This window comes from Eucyclogobius newberryi, unplaced genomic scaffold (genome assembly GCF_026437365.1).
Source record: "Eucyclogobius newberryi isolate DKJ021-1_F unplaced genomic scaffold, fEucNew1.0.hap1 SCAF_14, whole genome shotgun sequence".
Classification (NCBI taxonomy): Eukaryota; Metazoa; Chordata; class Actinopteri; order Gobiiformes; family Gobiidae; genus Eucyclogobius; species Eucyclogobius newberryi.
Genome location: NW_027315768.1, coordinates 38,393,765 through 38,410,801, shown reverse-complemented (window position 1 = coordinate 38,410,801; position 17,037 = coordinate 38,393,765). Strand labels below are relative to the sequence as shown.

Sequence of the window (17,037 nt, the reverse complement as noted above, 5' to 3'; positions counted from 1 at the left end):
TCCTGCCAAAAATGTCTCAGCTTTTCATGGTCTTGTCTCATGATGTAACGTTCTCCTCGTCTCCTCGTCTCCTCGTCTCCTCCACAGAACCTCCCAAGGCTCAGCTGGACAGTAAGCTCCTCTCTGAGACCGTCTTCGTGCGGGCCGGGTCAGACCTGGTTCTGGACGCTGCGGTCGGAGGCAGACCAGACCCCAAAGCCTCGTGGTCCAAAGGAACCCGCGATCTGGAGCTGTGCGAGAAGTATCAGCTGACCTACACGCCCACCAAAGCCATGGCCGTCATCAAGTTCTGCGACCGCGACGACACCGGCAAATACATCCTGACCGCCCGGAACGTGAGCGGAACCAAGACCGCCGAGGTCAACGTCAAAGTGCTCGGTACGGAAGACACACTGACCCTCCTGCCAGGTTTTCCTGACCTGGGACCTGCTCCCATCAGGAGGAGGTTCTAGGTTCTCCTGACCTGGGACCTGCTCCCATCAGGAGGAGGTTCTAGGTTCTCCTGACCTGGGACCTGCTCCCATCAGGAGGAGGTTCTAGGTTCTCCTGACCTGGGACCTGCTCCCATCAGGAGGAGGTTCTAGGTTCTCCTGACCTGGGACCTGCTCCCATCAGGAGGAGGTTCTAGGTTCTCCTGACCTGGGACCTGCTCCCATCAGGAGGAGGTTCTAGGTTCTCCTGACCTGGGACCTGCTCCCATCAGGAGGAGGTTCTAGGTTCTCCTGACCTGGGACCTGCTCCCATCAGGAGGAGGTTCTAGGTTCTCCTGACCTGGGACCTGCTCCCATCAGGAGGAGGTTCCAGGTTCTCCTGACCTGGGACCTGCTCCCATCAGGAGGAGGTTCTAGGTTCTCCTGACCTGGGACCTGCTCCCATCAGGAGGAGGTTCCAGGTTCTCCTGACCTGGGACCTGCTCCCATCAGGAGGAGGTTCTAGGTTCTCCTGGCTCTCTGTCTCTTATAGTGTCTCTGTGTCCCTCTCCTCAGACACCCCGGGCGTGTGCGAGGGCTCCATCGACATCTCAAAGGTCACGGAGGAGTCGTGCGTCCTCTCGTGGAAGCCTCCCCTGGAGGACGGAGGAGACGACGTGGCGTACTACGTGGTGGAGCGCCGCGACACCAACCGTCTGACCTGGGTCATCATGAGCGCCGAGTGCAAAGAGCTCAGCTGCAGCATCAGGGGCCTCTTCAAGAACACGGAGTACCTGTTCAGAGTGAGGCCCGTCAACAAGTACGGCCCCGGAGTCCCTCTGCAGTCTGCGGCCATGGTGGCACGCAACACTTTCAGTGAGTACCTCAAAACTCATCCTAATCCTGTCCTCATCCTAAACCCGTCCTAAACCTGTCCTAAACCCCTCATAAACCCCTGCTAAACCCGTCCTAAACCCGTCCTAAACCCCTGCTAAACCCCTCATAAACTCCTGCTAAACCCGTCCTAAACCCGTCCTAAACCCATTCTAACCCTGTCCTCTCCTCAGCGGTGCCGTCTCCTCCTGGGACGCCTGAGATCTTGGCCTCTGGGAAGGACTTTGTCACCATTGAGTGGCTGAAGCCGGAGTCTGATGGAGGTAGTCCCGTCCTGCACTACCTGGTGGAGCGCCACGAGAAGAAGAGCGCCCGCTGGGTCAAAGTCAACCGGGACGGGCACCACCTGGACTCCACCCTCAAAGTCTGCAACCTCAGCGAAGGAAACAGCTACCAATTCAGAGTGACCGCCATCAACAAGGCCGGAGAGGGCGAGGCCAGCGAGGTGTCGCTCTACGCGCTCTGCAGAGTACCCACAGGTGAGTCCTAAACCAGGCCTAAAGCAGGCCTAAAGCAGGCCAGGTGAGTCCTAAACCAGGCCTATACCAGGCCAGGTGAGTCCTAAACCAGGCCTAAACCAGGCCAGGTGAGTCCTAAACCAGGCCTAAACCAGGCCAGGTGAGTCCTAAACCAGGCCTAAACCAGGCCGGGTGAGTCCTAAACCAGGCCTAAACCAGGCCGGGTGAGTCCTAAACCAGGCCTAAACCAGGCCGGGTGAGTCCTAAACCAGGCCTAAACCAGGCCGGGTGAGTCCTAAACCAGGCCTAAACCAGGCCAGGTGAGTCCTAAACCAGGCCTAAACCAGGCCAGGTGAGTCCTAAACCAGGCCTAAACCAGGCCAGGTGAGTCCTAAACCAGGCCAGGTGAGTCCTAAACCAGGCCAGGTGAGTCCTAAACCAGGCCTAAACAGGCCAGGTGAGTCCTAAACCAGGCCTAAACCAGGCCAGGTGAGTCCTAAACCAGGCCAAGTGAGTCCTAAACCAGGCCAGGTGAGTCCTAAACCAGGCCAGGTCTAAAGCAGGACTACAGCAGAACTAAAGCAGGACTAAAGCAGGACTAAAGCAGGTCTAAAGCAGGACTAAAGCAGGACTAGAGCATGAGTTTGACCCCTGACCTCTCCCGCAGGTGTGCCCGCTCCCCCGTCCATCCCCCGCATCATGGACACTCACGGCGACAGCATCAGCCTGGCGTGGTCGCGCCCGGTGGAGGACGGCGGTGCAGACGTCATGGGTTACGTGCTGGAGATGAAGGAGGGCGGAGCCGAGGAATGGACCAAAGCTCACGACAAGACGCTGCGTTCTACAGAGTACGTGACCTTTGGCCTCGCCGCCACCAACAAGTACGTGTTCAGGGTCGCCGCCATCAACATCAACGGCACCGGAGACTTCAGCGAGGCCTGCGCCGAGACCCAACCTGTGGAGAGACTGGGTGAGCACCATGACACCAGCACATGTGCAGCGGGTCAGACACCAGCACATGTGCAGAGGGTCAGACACCAGCACATGTGCAGCGGGTCAGACACCAGCACATGTGCAGAGGGTCAGACACCAGCACATGTGCAGAGGGTCAGACACCAGCACATGTGCAGCGGGTCAGACACCAGCACATGTGCAGCGGGTCAGACACCAGCACATGTGCAGAGGGTCAGACACCAGCACATGTGCAGCGGGTCAGACACCAGCACATGTGCAGCGGGTCAGACACCAGCACATGTGCAGAGGGTCAGACACCAGCACATGTGCAGCGGGTCAGACACCAGCACATGTGCAGCGGGTCAGACACCAGCACATGTGCAGCGGGTCAGACACCAGCACATGTGCAGCGGGTCAGACACCAGCACATGTGCAGCGGGTCAGACACCAGCACATGTGCAGCGGGTCAGACACCAGCACATGTGCAGAGGGTCAGACACCAGCACATGTGCAGAGGGTCAGACACCAGCACATGTGCAGAGGGTCAGACACCAGCACATGTGCAGAGGGTCAGACACCAGCACATGTGCAGCGGGTCAGACACCAGCACATGTGCAGCGGGTCAGACACCAGCACATGTGCAGAGGGTCAGACACCAGCACATGTGCAGAGGGTCAGACACCAGCACATGTGCAGCGGGTCAGACACCAGCACATGTGCACATTGGCTTTATAAGGCTCTAGTTGGTCTCTCTAACGCCCCCTGCTGGTCTCTCGCAGAAACCCCGGACTTCGAGCTGCATGACGACCTGAAAAAGACGATCTGCCTCAGGGCGGGCGGCTCTCTAAAGATGCAGGTGAAGGTGACAGGTCGCCCCGCGCCCGCCATCACCTGGAGCAAGCCCGGTGCAGATCTTCAGAACCGCGGCTTCATCGAGGTCACTGCCACTTCAACGCAGCTCATCATCGACAAAGTCCATCGTTACGACGCCGGAAAGTACACGCTGACCGCCGAGAACAGTGCCGGCAAACAGGAAGTGCACATCCTGGTCAAGGTCTACGGTGAGTTCACTTTGGATTCTCCACAAGAGAAGGATTACTACAAAGGAGTAATAAGCTCTAAAACGTGACTCAAGTACAGATTCGATGTAGTAGTTAACCACACGGTGACCTCCCCTCCGCAGACACGCCTGGTCCTGCCGGTCCCATCGTCATCAAAGAGCTGACCAAAGACAGCGCCACCATCGCTTGGGACGCCCCGACGGTGGACGGAGGCGCTCCTGTCAACAACTACGTGATTGAGCGCCGCGAGGCCTCCATGAGAGCCTACAAAACCGTCACTTCCAAATGCAGCAAGACGTCGTTCCGCATCGACAACCTGCTGGAGGGAATGCTGTACTACTTCAGGGTTCTGCCCGAGAACATCTACGGCGTGGGCGAGCCGCGAGAGACGCCCGACGTGGTGTTGGTCTGCGACGTGCCCATGATCCCCGCCAAGTTTGAGGTACTCTCTTTAGAAACATCGCACACAGTCCCTCAAACATCACCTGTGTTTCCTCCTTCAATCTAAATCCTCCTGAAGGATCTGAGGGGCGTGGCTAAAGCTAGTGTGTGAGGGGCGTGGCTAAAGCTAGTGTGTGAGGGGCGTGGCTGAAGCTAGTGTGTGAGGGGCGTGGCTGAAGCTAGTGTGTGAGGGGCGTGGCTGAAGCTAGTGTGTGAGGGGCGTGGCTGAAGCTAGTGTGTGAGGGGCGTGGCTGAAGCTAGTGTGTGAGGGGCGTGGCTGAAGCTAGTGTGTGAGGGGCGTGGCTGAAGCTAGTGTGTGAGGGGCGTGGCTAAAGCTAGTATGTGAGGGGCGTGGCTGAAGCTAGTGTGTGAGGGGCGTGGCTGAAGCTAGTGTGTGAGGGGCGTGGCTGAAGCTAGTGTGTGAGGGGCGTGGCTAAAGCTAGTGTGTGAGGGGCGTGGCTGAAGCTAGTGTGTGAGGGGCGTGGCTGAAGCTAGTGTGTGAGGGGCGTGGCTGAAGCTAGTGTGTGAGGGGCGTGGCTGAAGCTAGTGTGTGAGGGGCGTGGCTGAAGCTAGTGTGTGAGGGGCGTGGCTGAAGCTAGTGTGTGAGGGGCGTGGCTGAAGCTAGTGTGTGAGGGGCGTGGCTGAAGCTAGTGTGTGAGGGGCGTGGCTGAAGCTAGTGTGTGAGGGGCGTGGCTGAAGCTAGTGTGTGAGGGGCGTGGCTGAAGCTAGTGTGTGAGGGGCGTGGCTGAAGCTAGTATGTGAGGGGCGTGGCTGAAGCTAGTGTGTGAGGGGCGTGGCTGAAGCTAGTGTGTGAGGGGCGTGGCTGAAGCTAGTGTGTGAGGGGCGTGGCTAAAGCTAGTGTGTGAGGGGCGTGGCTGAAGCTAGTGTGTGAGGGGCGTGGCTGAAGCTAGTGTGTGAGGGGCGTGGCTGAAGCTAGTGTGTGAGGGGCGTGGCTGAAGCTAGTGTGTGAGGGGCGTGGCTGAAGCTAGTGTGTGAGGGGCGTGGCTGAAGCTAGTGAGTGAGGGGCGTGGCTGAAGCTAGTGTGTGAGGGGCGTGGCTGAAGCTAGTGTGTGAGGGGCGTGGCTGAAGCTAGTGTGTGAGGGGCGTGGCTAAAGCTAGTGTGTGAGGGGCGTGGCTGAAGCTAGTATGTGAGGGGCGTGGCTGAAGCTAGTGTGTGAGGGGCGTGGCTGAAGCTAGTGTGTGAGGGGCGTGGCTAAAGCTAGTGTGTGAGGGGCATGGCTGAAGCTAGTGTGTGAGGGGCGTGGCTGAAGCTAGTGTGTGAGGGGCGTGGCTGAAGCTAGTGTGTGAGGGGCGTGGCTGAAGCTAGTGTGTGAGGGGCGTGGCTGAAGCTAGTGTGTGAGGGGCGTGGCTGAAGCTAGTGTGTGAGGGGCGTGGCTGAAGCTAGTGTGTGAGGGGCGTGGCTAAAGCTAGTGTGTGAGGGGCGTGGCTGAAGCTAGTGTGTGAGGGGCGTGGCTGAAGCTAGTGTGTGAGGGGCGTGGCTGAAGCTAGTGTGTGAGGGGCGTGGCTGAAGCTAGTGTGTGAGGGGCGTGGCTGAAGCTAGTGTGTGAGGGGCGTGGCTGAAGCTAGTGTGTGAGGGGCGTGGCTAAAGCTAGTGTGTGAGGGGCGTGGCTAAAGCTAGTGTGTGAGGGGCGTGGCTAAAGCTAGTGTGTGAGGGGCGTGGCTAAAGCTAGTGTGTGAGGGGCGTGGCTGAAGCTAGTGTGTGAGGGGCGTGGCTAAAGCTAGTGTGTGAGGGGCGTGGCTGAAGCTAGTGTGTGAGGGGCGTGGCTGAAGCTAGTGTGTGAGGGGCGTGGCTGAAGCTAGTGTGTGAGGGGCGTGGCTGAAGCTAGTGTGTGAGGGGCGTGGCTGAAGCTAGTGTGTGAGGGGCGTGGCTGAAGCTAGTGTGTGAGGGGCGTGGCTGAAGCTAGTGTGTGAGGGGCGTGGCTGAAGCTAGTGTGTGAGGGGCGTGGCTGAAGCTAGTGTGTGAGGGGCGTGGCTGAAGCTAGTGTGTGAGGGGCGTGGCTGAAGCTAGTGTGTGAGGGGCGTGGCTGAAGCTAGTGTGTGAGGGGCGTGGCTGAAGCTAGTGTGTGAGGGGCGTGGCTGAAGCTAGTGTGTGAGGGGCGTGGCTGAAGCTAGTGTGTGAGGGGCGTGGCTGAAGCTAGTGTGTGAGGGGCGTGGCTGAAGCTAGTGTGTGAGGGGCGTGGCTGAAGCTAGTGTGTGAGGGGCGTGGCTGAAGCTAGTGTGTGAGGGGCGTGGCTGAAGCTAGTGTGTGAGGGGCGTGGCTGAAGCTAGTGTGTGAGGGGCGTGGCTAAAGCTAGTGTGTGAGGGGCGTGGCTAAAGCTAGTGTGTGAGACGGGTCTAAACCAGGTCTAAACCAGGTCTAAACCAGGTCTAAACTAGGTCTAAACCAGGTCTAAACCAGGTCTAAACCAGGTCTAAACCAGGTCTAAACCAGGTCTAAACCAGGACTAAACCAGGACTAAACCAGGTCTAAACCAGGTCTAAACCAGGTCTAAACCAGGTCTAAACCAGGTCTAAACCAGGTCTAAACTAGGTCTAAACCAGGTCTAAACCAGGTCTAAACCAGGTCTAAACCAGGACTAAACCAGGACTAAACCAGGACTAAACCAGGACTAAACCAGGTCTAAACCAGGTCTAAACCAGGCCTAAACCAGGTCTAAACCAGGTCTAAACCAGGTCTAAACTAGGTCTAAACCAGGTCTAAACCAGGTCTAAACCAGGTCTAAACCAGGTCTAAACCAGGACTAAACCAGGACTAAACCAGGACTAAACCAGGTCTAAACCAGGTCTAAACCAGGACTAAACCAGGTCTAAACCAGGACTAAACCAGGTCTAAACCAGGACTAAACCAGGACTAAACCAGGACTAAACCAGGTCTAAACCAGGTCTAAACCAGGTCCAAACCAGGACTAAACCATGTCTAAACCAGGTCTAAACCAGGTCTAAACCAGGTCTAAACCAGGACTAAACCAGGACTAAACCAGGACTAAACCAGGTCTAAACCAGGTCTAAACCAGGTCTAAACCAGGACTAAACCAGGTCTAAACCAGGACTAAACCAGGTCTAAACCAGGACTAAACCAGGTCTAACAGAACATGTCCTGCAGGTGACAGACGTGACAAAGACCACGGTGAGCCTGGGCTGGGAGAAGCCGGAGCACGATGGGGGCAGTCGTCTCCATGGTTACCTGATCGAGGCCTGTTTGTTCGGGACGGACAAGTGGATGAAGGTGGCGACGCTGAAGCTCACGGACCTGGAACACACGGTGGAGAAACTCAACGAGAAGGAGCAGTATCTGTTCAGGATCCGAGCCATCAACAGCAGAGGAGCCAGTGAAGCCCGAGAGCTGGTGACGGGGGTGATCGTGCAGGAGCAGAGAGGTGACTAAAACAGCACTAAAGCAGCACTAAAGCAGGACTAAAACAGGACTAAAGCAGGACTAAAGCAGGACTAAAGCAGGACTAAAGCAGGACTAAAGCAGCACTAAAGCAGGACTAAAGCAGGTCTAAAGCAGCACTAAAGCAGCACTAAAGCAGCACTAAAGCAGCACTAAAGCAGGACTAAAGCAGGTCTAAAGCAGCACTAAAGCAGCACTAAAGCAGCACTAAAGCAGCACTAAAGCAGCACTAAAGCAGCACTAAAGCAGGTCTAAAGCAGGACTAAAGCAGGACTAAAGCAGGACTAAAGCAGGACTAAAGCAGGACTAAAGTAGGACTAAACCAGGTCTAAAGCAGGACTAAAGCAAGACTAAAGCAGGACTAAAGCAGGACTAAAGCAGGACTAAAACAGGACTAAAACAGGACTAAAGCAGGACTAAAGCAGGACTAAAGCAGGACTAAAGCAGCACTAAAGCAGGTCTAAAGCAGGACTAAAGCAGGTCTAAAGCAGGACTAAAGCAGGTCTAAAGCAGCACTAAAGCAGCACTAAAGCAGCACTAAAGCAGCACTAAAGCAGGTCTAAAGCAGGACTAAAGCAGGACTAAAGCAGCACTAAAGCAGGACTAAAGCAGGTCTAAAGCAGGACTAAAGCAGGACTAAAGCAGCACTAAAGCAGGACTAAAGCAGGACTAAAGCAGGACTAAAGCAGGACTAAAGCAGCACTAAAGCAGCACTAAAGCAGGACTAAAGCAGGTCTAAAGCAGCACTAAAGCAGGACTAAAGCAGGACTAAAACAGGACTAAAGCAGGACTAAAGCAGGACTAAAGCAGCACTAAAGCAGGACTAAAGCAGCACTAAAGCAGGACTAAAGCAGGTCTAAAGCAGCACTAAAGCAGGACTAAATCAGGTCAAAGCAGGACTAAAGCAGGACTAAAGCAGGTCTAAAGCAGCACTAAAGCAGCACTAAAGCAGGTCTAAAGCAGGACTAAAGCAGGTCTAAAGCAGGACTAAAGCAGGTCTAAAGCAGCACTAAAGCAGCACTAAAGCAGCACTAAAGCAGCACTAAAGCAGCACTAAAGCAGGTCTAAAGCAGGACTAAAGCAGGACTAAAGCAGCACTAAAGCAGGTCTAAAGCAGGACTAAAGCAGGACTAAAGCAGGACTAAAGCAGGACTAAAGTAGGACTAAACCAGGACTAAAGCAAGACTAAAGCAAGACTAAAGCAGGACTAAAGCAGGACTAAAGCAGGTCTAAAGCAGGACTAAAGCAAGACTAAAGCAGGACTAAAGCAGGACTAAAGCAGGTCTAAAGCAGGACTAAAGCAAGACTAAAGCAAGACTAAAGCAGGACTAAAGCAGGACTAAAGCAGGACTAAAGCAGGACTAAAGCAGGACTAAAGCAGGTCTAAAGCAGGACTAAAGCAGGACTAAAGCAGGACTAAAGCAGGACTAAAGCAGCACTAAAGCAGCACTAAAGCAGGACTAAAGCAGGTCTAAAGCAGGACTAAAGCAGGACTAAAGCAGGACTAAAGCAGGACTAAAGCAGCACTAAAGCAGCACTAAAGCAGGACTAAAGCAGGTCTAAAACAGGACTAAAGCAGGACTAAAGCAGGACTAAAGCAGGACTAAAGCAGCACTAAAGCAGGACTAAAGCAGCACTAAAGCAGGACTAAAGCAGGTCTAAAGCAGCACTAAAGCAGGACTAAATCAGGTCAAAGCAGGACTAAAGCAGGACTAAAGCAGCACTAAAGCAGCACTAAAGCAGCACTAAAGCAGGACTAAAGCAGGTCTAAAGCAGCACTAAAGCAGGACTAAAGCAGGACTAAAACAGGACTAAAGCAGGTCTAAAGCAGGACTAAAGCAGGTCTAAAGCAGCACTAAAGCAGCACTAAAGCAGCACTAAAGCAGCACTAAAGCAGCACTAAAGCAGGTCTAAAGCAGGACTAAAGCAGGACTAAAGCAGCACTAAAGCAGGACTAAAGCAGGTCTAAAGCAGCACTAAAGCAGCACTAAAGCAGCACTAAAGCAGCACTAAAGCAGCACTAAAGCAGGTCTAAAGCAGGACTAAAGCAGGACTAAAGCAGGACTAAAGCAGGACTAAAGCAGGACTAAAGCAGGTCTAAAGCAGGACTAAAGCAGGACTAAAGCAGGTCTAAAGCAGGACTAAAGCAGGTCTAAAGCAGGACTAAAGCAGGACTAAAGCAGGACTAAAGCAGGACTAAAGCAGGTCTAAAGCAGGACTAAAGCAGGACTAAAGCAGGTCTAAAGCAGGTCTAAAGCAGGACTAAAGCAGGTCTAAAGCAGGACTAAAGCAGGTCTAAAGCAGGTCTAAAGCAGGACTAAAGCAGGTCTAAAGCAGGACTAAAGCAGGACTAAAGCAGGTCTAAAGCAGGACTAAAGCAGGACTAATGTCTTGGTTTCCTTCAGTGATGCCGGCCGTGGACCTGTCAAGTCTGCCACAGAAAGTGGTCAACGTTTTGGCCGGAAAGACTCTGGAGCTGGAGCTGCCGATCGTAGGACGTCCTCCTCCGGCCTGCGCCTGGTACTTCGCCGATAAACGCCTCAAAATCACAGAACGCGTGAAAGTGAAGAGCACAGGAAAGAGCTCCAGCCTCACCATGTCAGACACCACCATCGACGACTCAGGCGAATACACGCTGGAGCTGAAGAACGCCGTGGGCACCGTGAGCGAGAAGATCAAGCTCATCGTGCTCTGTGAGTACAGCTCACAAACAAACCGGGTCCTGACCGGGTCCTGACCGGGTCCTGACCGGGCTTAGGTCTGGAGAAGGTCCTGACCAGGTCCTGACCGGGTCCTGACCAGGTCCTGACCGGGCTTAGGTCTGGAGAAGGTCCTGACCGGGCTTAGGTCTAAACGTTCCCTCTTTGACCACAGCTAAGCCGGACCCACCTGAGGGCCCCATGCGCTTCGACGAGGTGGACGCCACGTCGGTGGTTCTGAGCTGGGCCCCTCCGCTCAGAGACGGGGGCGCACCTGTCAGCGGGTACATGGTGGAGCAGAGGGACGCGCACAGACCCGGCTGGGTCCCCGTCTGCGACTCCGTCAGCCGACCCACTTTCCGCTTCACAAACCTGATCGAGGGCGACGAGTACGTGTTCAGAGCCGCCGCCAACAACCGCTACGGCAGCGGCGAGTACCTGTCGTCTGAGGTGGTCACCTGCCGCAGCCTCAACGGTGAGTCACGTCACCATGGCAACCTTCCCTTTATTACAGTCATGTGGGCCTTTTCTTTGTCTTTCTCGTTGTATTATATGAACACGTGCTCTGCACAGCTCTGCACAGCGCTGCACAGTTCTGCACAGCAGCTCTGCACAGTTCTGCGCAGCTCTGCACAGCTCTGCACAGCTCTGCACAGTTCTGCACAGCTCTACACAGCTCTGCACAGCTCTGCACAGTTCTGCACAGCTCTGCACAGCTCTGCACAGCTCTGCACAGTTCTGCACAGCTCTGCACAGCTCTGCACATGACGTGGGCCTCCAATGTGAATCTTAATAAAACACTGAAGCTCCGCCTCTCGCTCTCTCTCGCTGTCCCAGACGTCCCTGGACCGCCCGGTCGTCCCATTATCTTCGACGTGTCCCGGGACGGCATGACGGTGGCCTGGGACGCACCCGAGCAGGACGGCGGTTTGGAAGTATCCGGATACGTCATCGAGAGGAAGGAAGTGCGCTCCGATCGATGGGTGCGCGCCAACAAAAACCCCATCACCATGACGCGCTACCGCTCCACCGAGCTCACCGAGGGCCTGGAGTACGAGCACCGGGTCACCGCCATCAACGCCCGCGGCAGCAGCAAACCCAGCCTCCCATCCAAGCCGGGCGTGGCCACCGACCCCATCGGTGAGTCCCACTCCAGGGGAAGGGCGCTCACATTCACCCTGTCCTTAGACCCGCCCGCGTCCCCTGTCCTTAGAGCTCATGACACGGGGCGGGGCATCTAAGGTGTCAGGGTCATGACACGGGGCGGGGCATCTAAGGTGTCAGGGTCATGACACGGGGCGGGGCATCTAAGGTGTCAGGGTCATGACACGGGGCGGGGCATCTAAGGTGTCAGGGTCATGACACGGGGCGGGGCATCTAAGGTGTCAGGGTCATGACACGGGGCGGGGCATCTAAGGTGTCAGGGTCATGACACGGGGCGGGGCATCTAAGGTGTCAGGGTCATGACACGGGGCGGGGCATCTAAGGTGTCAGGGTCATTACACGGGGCGGGGCATCTAAGGTGTCAGGGTCATGACATGACACGGGGCGGGGCATCTAAGGTGTCAGGGTCATGACACGGGGCGGGGCATCTAAGGTGTCAGGGTCATGACACGGGGCGGGGCATCTAAGGTGTCAGGGTCATTACACGGGGCGGGGCATCTAAGGTGTCAGGGTCATGACACGGGGCGGGGCATCTAAGGTGTCAGGGTCATGACACGGGGCGGGGCATCTAAGGTGTCAGGGTCATGACATGGGGCGGGGCATCTAAGGTGTCAGGGTCATGACACGGGGCGGGGCATCTAAGGTGTCAGGGTCATTACACGGGGCGGGGCATCTAAGGTGTCAGGGTCATGACACGGGGCGGGGCATCTAAGGTGTCAGGGTCATGACACGGGGCGGGGCATCTAAGGTGTCAGGGTCATGACACGGGGCGGGGCATCTAAGGTGTCAGGGTCATGACACGGGGCGGGGCATCTAAGGTGTCAGGGTCATTACACGGGGCGGGGCATCTAAGGTGTCAGGGTCATGACATGACACGGGGCGGGGCATCTAAGGTGTCAGGGTCATGACACGGGGCGGGGCATCTAAGGTGTCAGGGTCATGACATGGGGCGGGGCATCTAAGGTGTCAGGGTCATGACACGGGGCTGGGCATCTAAGGTGTCAGGGTCATGACACGGGGCGGGGCATCTAAGGTGTCAGGGTCATGACACGGGGCGGGGCATCTAAGGTGTCAGGGTCATGACACGGGGCGGGGCATCTAAGGTGTCAGGGTCATTACACGGGGCGGGGCATCTAAGGTGTCAGGGTCATGACACGGGGCGGGGCATCTAAGGTGTCAGGGTCATGACACGGGGCGGGGCATCTAAGGTGTCAGGGTCATTACACGGGGCGGGGCATCTAAGGTGTCAGGGTCATGACATGACACGGGGCGGGGCATCTAAGGTGTCAGGGTCATGACACGGGGCGGGGCATCTAAGGTGTCAGGGTCATGACACGGGGCGGGGCATCTAAGGTGTCAGGGTCATGACATGGGGCGGGGCATCTAAGGTGTCAGGGTCATGACACGGGGCGGGGCATCTAAGGTGTCAGGGTCATGACACGGGGCGGGGCATCTAAGGTGTCAGGGTCATTACACGGGGCGGGGCATCTAAGGTGTCAGGGTCATGACATGACACGGGGCGGGGCATCTAAGGTGTCAGGGTTATGACACGGGGCGGGGCATCTAAGGTGTCAGGGTCATGACACGGGGCGGGGCATCTAAGGTGTCAGGGTCATGACACGGGGCGGGGCATCTAAGGTGTCAGGGTCATGACACGGGGCGGGGCATCTAAGGTGTCAGGGTCATGACACGGGGCGGGGCATCTAAGGTGTCAGGGTCATGACACGGGGCGGGGCATCTAAGGTGTCAGGGTCATGACACGGGGCGAGGCATCTAAGGTGTCAGGGTCATGACACGGGGCGGGGCATCTAAGGTGTCAGGGTCATGACACGGGGCGGGGCATCTAAGGTGTCAGGGTCATGACACGGGGCGGGGCATCTAAGGTGTCAGGGTCATGACACGGGGCGGGGCATCTAAGGTGTCAGGGTCATGACACGGGGCGGGGCATCTAAGGTGTCAGGGTCATGACACGGGGCGGGGCATCTAAGGTGTCAGGGTCATGACACGGGGCGGGGCATCTAAGGTGTCAGGGTCATGACACGGGGCGGGGCATCTAAGGTGTCAGGGTCATGACATGACACGGGGCGGGGCATCTAAGGTGTCAGGGTCATGACACGGGGCGGGGCATCTAAGGTGTCAGGGTCATGACACGGGGCGGGGCATCTAAGGTGTCAGGGTCATGACATGACACGGGGCGGGGCATCTAAGGTGTCAGGGTCATGACACGGGGCGGGGCATCTAAGGTGTCAGGGTCATGACACGGGGCGGGGCATCTAAGGTGTCAGGGTCATGACACAGGCTCTACAAATGCGCTCTGAAACCCTAATAACACATGGTGACCTTTGACCCCCTCAGACCCGCCCGGCTGCCCTCAGAACCCTCGCATCACAGACACCACCAGCTCGTCCGTGTCTCTGGCCTGGAACCCTCCGGACGACGAGGGCGACGCCCGCCTGGACGGTTACCTCATCGAGATGCAGAGGGCGGGAAGCTTGGCCTGGGCCAAGTGCAACACGACGCCGTCGCTCATCTGCGAGTACACGCTCACCAACATGCCCCAAGGTCAAGAGTTCAAGTTCAGGGTCATGGCCTGTAACGCCGGCGGCTCCGGAGAACCTGCCGAGGTCCCGAGCATGGTGAAGATCACAGAGATGCTGGGTAAGTGCGCTGCTCAAGGGTTAGGACAGCATTCTGCAGGGGACAGGCCCCTCCCCTTCGGGCGGGGCCGATCAGAGCTCAGTCCATATATGGAACATGTCAGATCAGATCCAGGCGTTAGCCTCACTCCCCTTCCTCCCACAGGGGCCTTCCTCCCACAGGGGCCCCAGCAGGATAAAGCAGGTTAAAAGCATTAGCCTCACTCTCCTTCCTCCCACAGGGGCCCCAGCAGGATAAAGCAGGTTAAAAGCGTTAGCCTCACTCTCCTTCCTCCCACAGGGGCCCCAGCAGGATAAAGCAGGTTAAAAGCGTTAGCCTCACTCTCCTTCCTCCCACAGGGGCCCCAGCAGGATAAAGCAGGTTAAAAGCGTTAGCCTCAGTCTCCTTCCTCCCACAGGGGCCCCAGCAGGATAAAGCAGGTTAAAAGCGTTAGCCTCAGTCTCCTTCCTCCCACAGGGGCCCCAGCAGGATAAAGCAGGGTAAAAGTGTTAGCCTCACTCCCCTTCCTCCCACAGGGGCCCCAGCAGGATAAAGCAGGTTAAAAGCGTTAGCCTCACTCTCCTTCCTCCCACAGGGGCCCCAGCAGGATAAAGCAGGTTAAAAGCGTTAGCCTCACTCCCCTTCCTCCCACAGGGGCCCCAGCAGGATAAAGCAGGTTAAAAGCGTTAGCCTCACTCCCCTTCCTCCCACAGGGGCCCCAGCAGGATAAAGCAGGTTAAAAGCGTTAGCCTCACTCTCCTTCCTCCCACAGGGGCCCCAGCAGGATAAAGCAGGTTAAAAGCGTTAGCCTCACTCTCCTTCCTCCCACAGGGGCCCCAGCAGGATAAAGCAGGTTAAAAGCGTTAGCCTCACTCTCCTTCCTCCCACAGGGGCCCCAGCAGGATAAAGCAGGTTAAAAGCGTTAGCCTCACTCTCCTTCCTCCCACAGGGGCCCCAGCAGGATAAAGCAGGTTAAAAGCGTTAGCCTCAGTCTCCTTCCTCCCACAGGGGCCCCAGCAGGATAAAGCAGGTTAAAAGCGTTAGCCTCACTCTCCTTCCTCCCACAGGGGCCCCAGCAGGATAAAGCAGGTTAAAAGCGTTAGCCTCACTCCCCTTCCTCCCACAGGGGCCCCAGCAGGATAAAGCAGGTTAAAAGCGTTAGCCTCACTCCCCTTCCTCCCACAGGGGCCCCAGCAGGATAAAGCAGGTTAAAAGCGTTAGCCTCACTCTCCTTCCTCCCACAGGGGCCCCAGCAGGATAAAGCAGGTTAAAAGCGTTAGCCTCACTCTCCTTCCTCCCACAGGGGCCCCAGCAGGATAAAGCAGGTTAAAAGCGTTAGCCTCAGTCTCCTTCCTCCCACAGGGGCCCCAGCAGGATAAAGCAGGTTAAAAGCGTTAGCCTCAGTCTCCTTCCTCCCACAGGGGCCCCAGCAGGATAAAGCAGGTTAAAAGCGTTAGCCTCACTCTCCTTCCTCCCACAGGGGCCCCAGCAGGATAAAGCAGGTTAAAAGCGTTAGCCTCACTCTCCTTCCTCCCACAGGGGCCCCAGCAGGATAAAGCAGGTTAAAAGCGTTAGCCTCACTCTCCTTCCTCCCACAGGGGCCCCAGCAGGATAAAGCAGGTTAAAAGCGTTAGCCTCACTCCCCTTCCTCCCACAGGGGCCCCAGCAGGATAAAGCAGGTTAAAAGCGTTAGCCTCACTCCCCTTCCTCCCACAGGGGCCCCAGCAGGATAAAGCAGGTTAAAAGCGTTAGCCTCACTCCCCTTCCTCCCACAGGGGCCCCAGCAGGATAAAGCAGGTTAAAAGCGTTAGCCTCACTCCCCTTCCTCCCACAGGGGCCCCAGCAGGATAAAGCAGGTTAAAAGCGTTAGCCTCACTCTCCTTCCTCCCACAGGGGCCCCAGCAGGATAAAGCAGGTTAAAAGCGTTAGCCTCACTCTCCTTCCTCCCACAGGGGCCCCAGCAGGATAAAGCAGGTTAAAAGCGTTAGCCTCACTCCCCTTCCTCCCACAGGGGCCCCAGCAGGATAAAGCAGGTTAAAAGCGTTAGCCTCACTCCCCTTCCTCCCACAGGGGCCCCAGCAGGATAAAGCAGGTTAAAAGCGTTAGCCTCACTCTCCTTCCTCCCACAGGGGCCCCAGCAGGATAAAGCAGGTTAAAAGCGTTAGCCTCACTCTCCTTCCTCCCACAGGGGCCCCAGCAGGATAAAGCAGGTTAAAAGCGTTAGCCTCACTCTCCTTCCTCCCACAGGGGCCCCAGCAGGATAAAGCAGGTTAAAAGCGTTAGCCTCAGTCTCCTTCCTCCCACAGGGGCCCCAGCAGGATAAAGCAGGTTAAAAGCGTTAGCCTCACTCCCTTCCTCCCACAGGGGCCCCAGCAGGATAAAGCAGGTTAAAAGCGTTAGCCTCACTCCCCTTCCTCCCACAGGGGCCCCAGCAGGATAAAGCAGGTTAAAAGCGTTAGCCTCACTCCCCTTCCTCCCACAGGGGCCCCAGCAGGATAAAGCAGGTTAAAAGCGTTAGCCTCACTCCCCTTCCTCCCACAGGGGCCCCAGCAGGATAAAGCAGGTTAAAAGCGTTAGCCTCACTCCCCTTCCTCCCACAGGGGCCCCAGCAGGATAAAGCAGGTTAAAAGCGTTAGCCTCACTCCCCTTCCTCCCACAGGGGCCCCAGCAGGATAAAGCAGGTTAAAAGCGTTAGCCTCACTCTCCTTCCTCCCACAGGGGCCCCAGCAGGATAAAGCAGGTTAAAAGCGTTAGCCTCACTCCCCTTCCTCCCACAGGGGCCCCAGCAGGATAAAGCAGGTTAAAAGCGTTAGCCTCACTCTCCTTCCTCCCACAGGGGCCCCAGCAGGATAAAGCAGGTTAAAAGCGTTAGCCTCACTCTCCTTCCTCCCACAGGGGCCCCAG

At 56.6% G+C, this 17,037-nt stretch overlaps 1 protein-coding gene across 1 annotated transcript in view; it reads left to right on the top strand.

Moving 5' to 3' along the window:
* Positions 1–17,037, top strand: part of LOC140359129 (titin-like) — a 342,168-nt gene that overhangs the window by 316,049 nt on the left and 9,082 nt on the right. Inside the window, exons 154-164 of the mRNA XM_072443997.1 lie at positions 88–378; positions 987–1,286; positions 1,478–1,783; positions 2,430–2,732; positions 3,496–3,777; positions 3,900–4,219; positions 7,343–7,616; positions 10,039–10,326; positions 10,508–10,807; positions 11,170–11,472; positions 13,852–14,252. Coding sequence (XP_072300098.1) covers positions 88–378; positions 987–1,286; positions 1,478–1,783; positions 2,430–2,732; positions 3,496–3,777; positions 3,900–4,219; positions 7,343–7,616; positions 10,039–10,326; positions 10,508–10,807; positions 11,170–11,472; positions 13,852–14,252 — 3,368 coding nt within the window. The remainder of the gene's footprint in view (positions 1–87; positions 379–986; positions 1,287–1,477; positions 1,784–2,429; positions 2,733–3,495; positions 3,778–3,899; positions 4,220–7,342; positions 7,617–10,038; positions 10,327–10,507; positions 10,808–11,169; positions 11,473–13,851; positions 14,253–17,037) is intronic.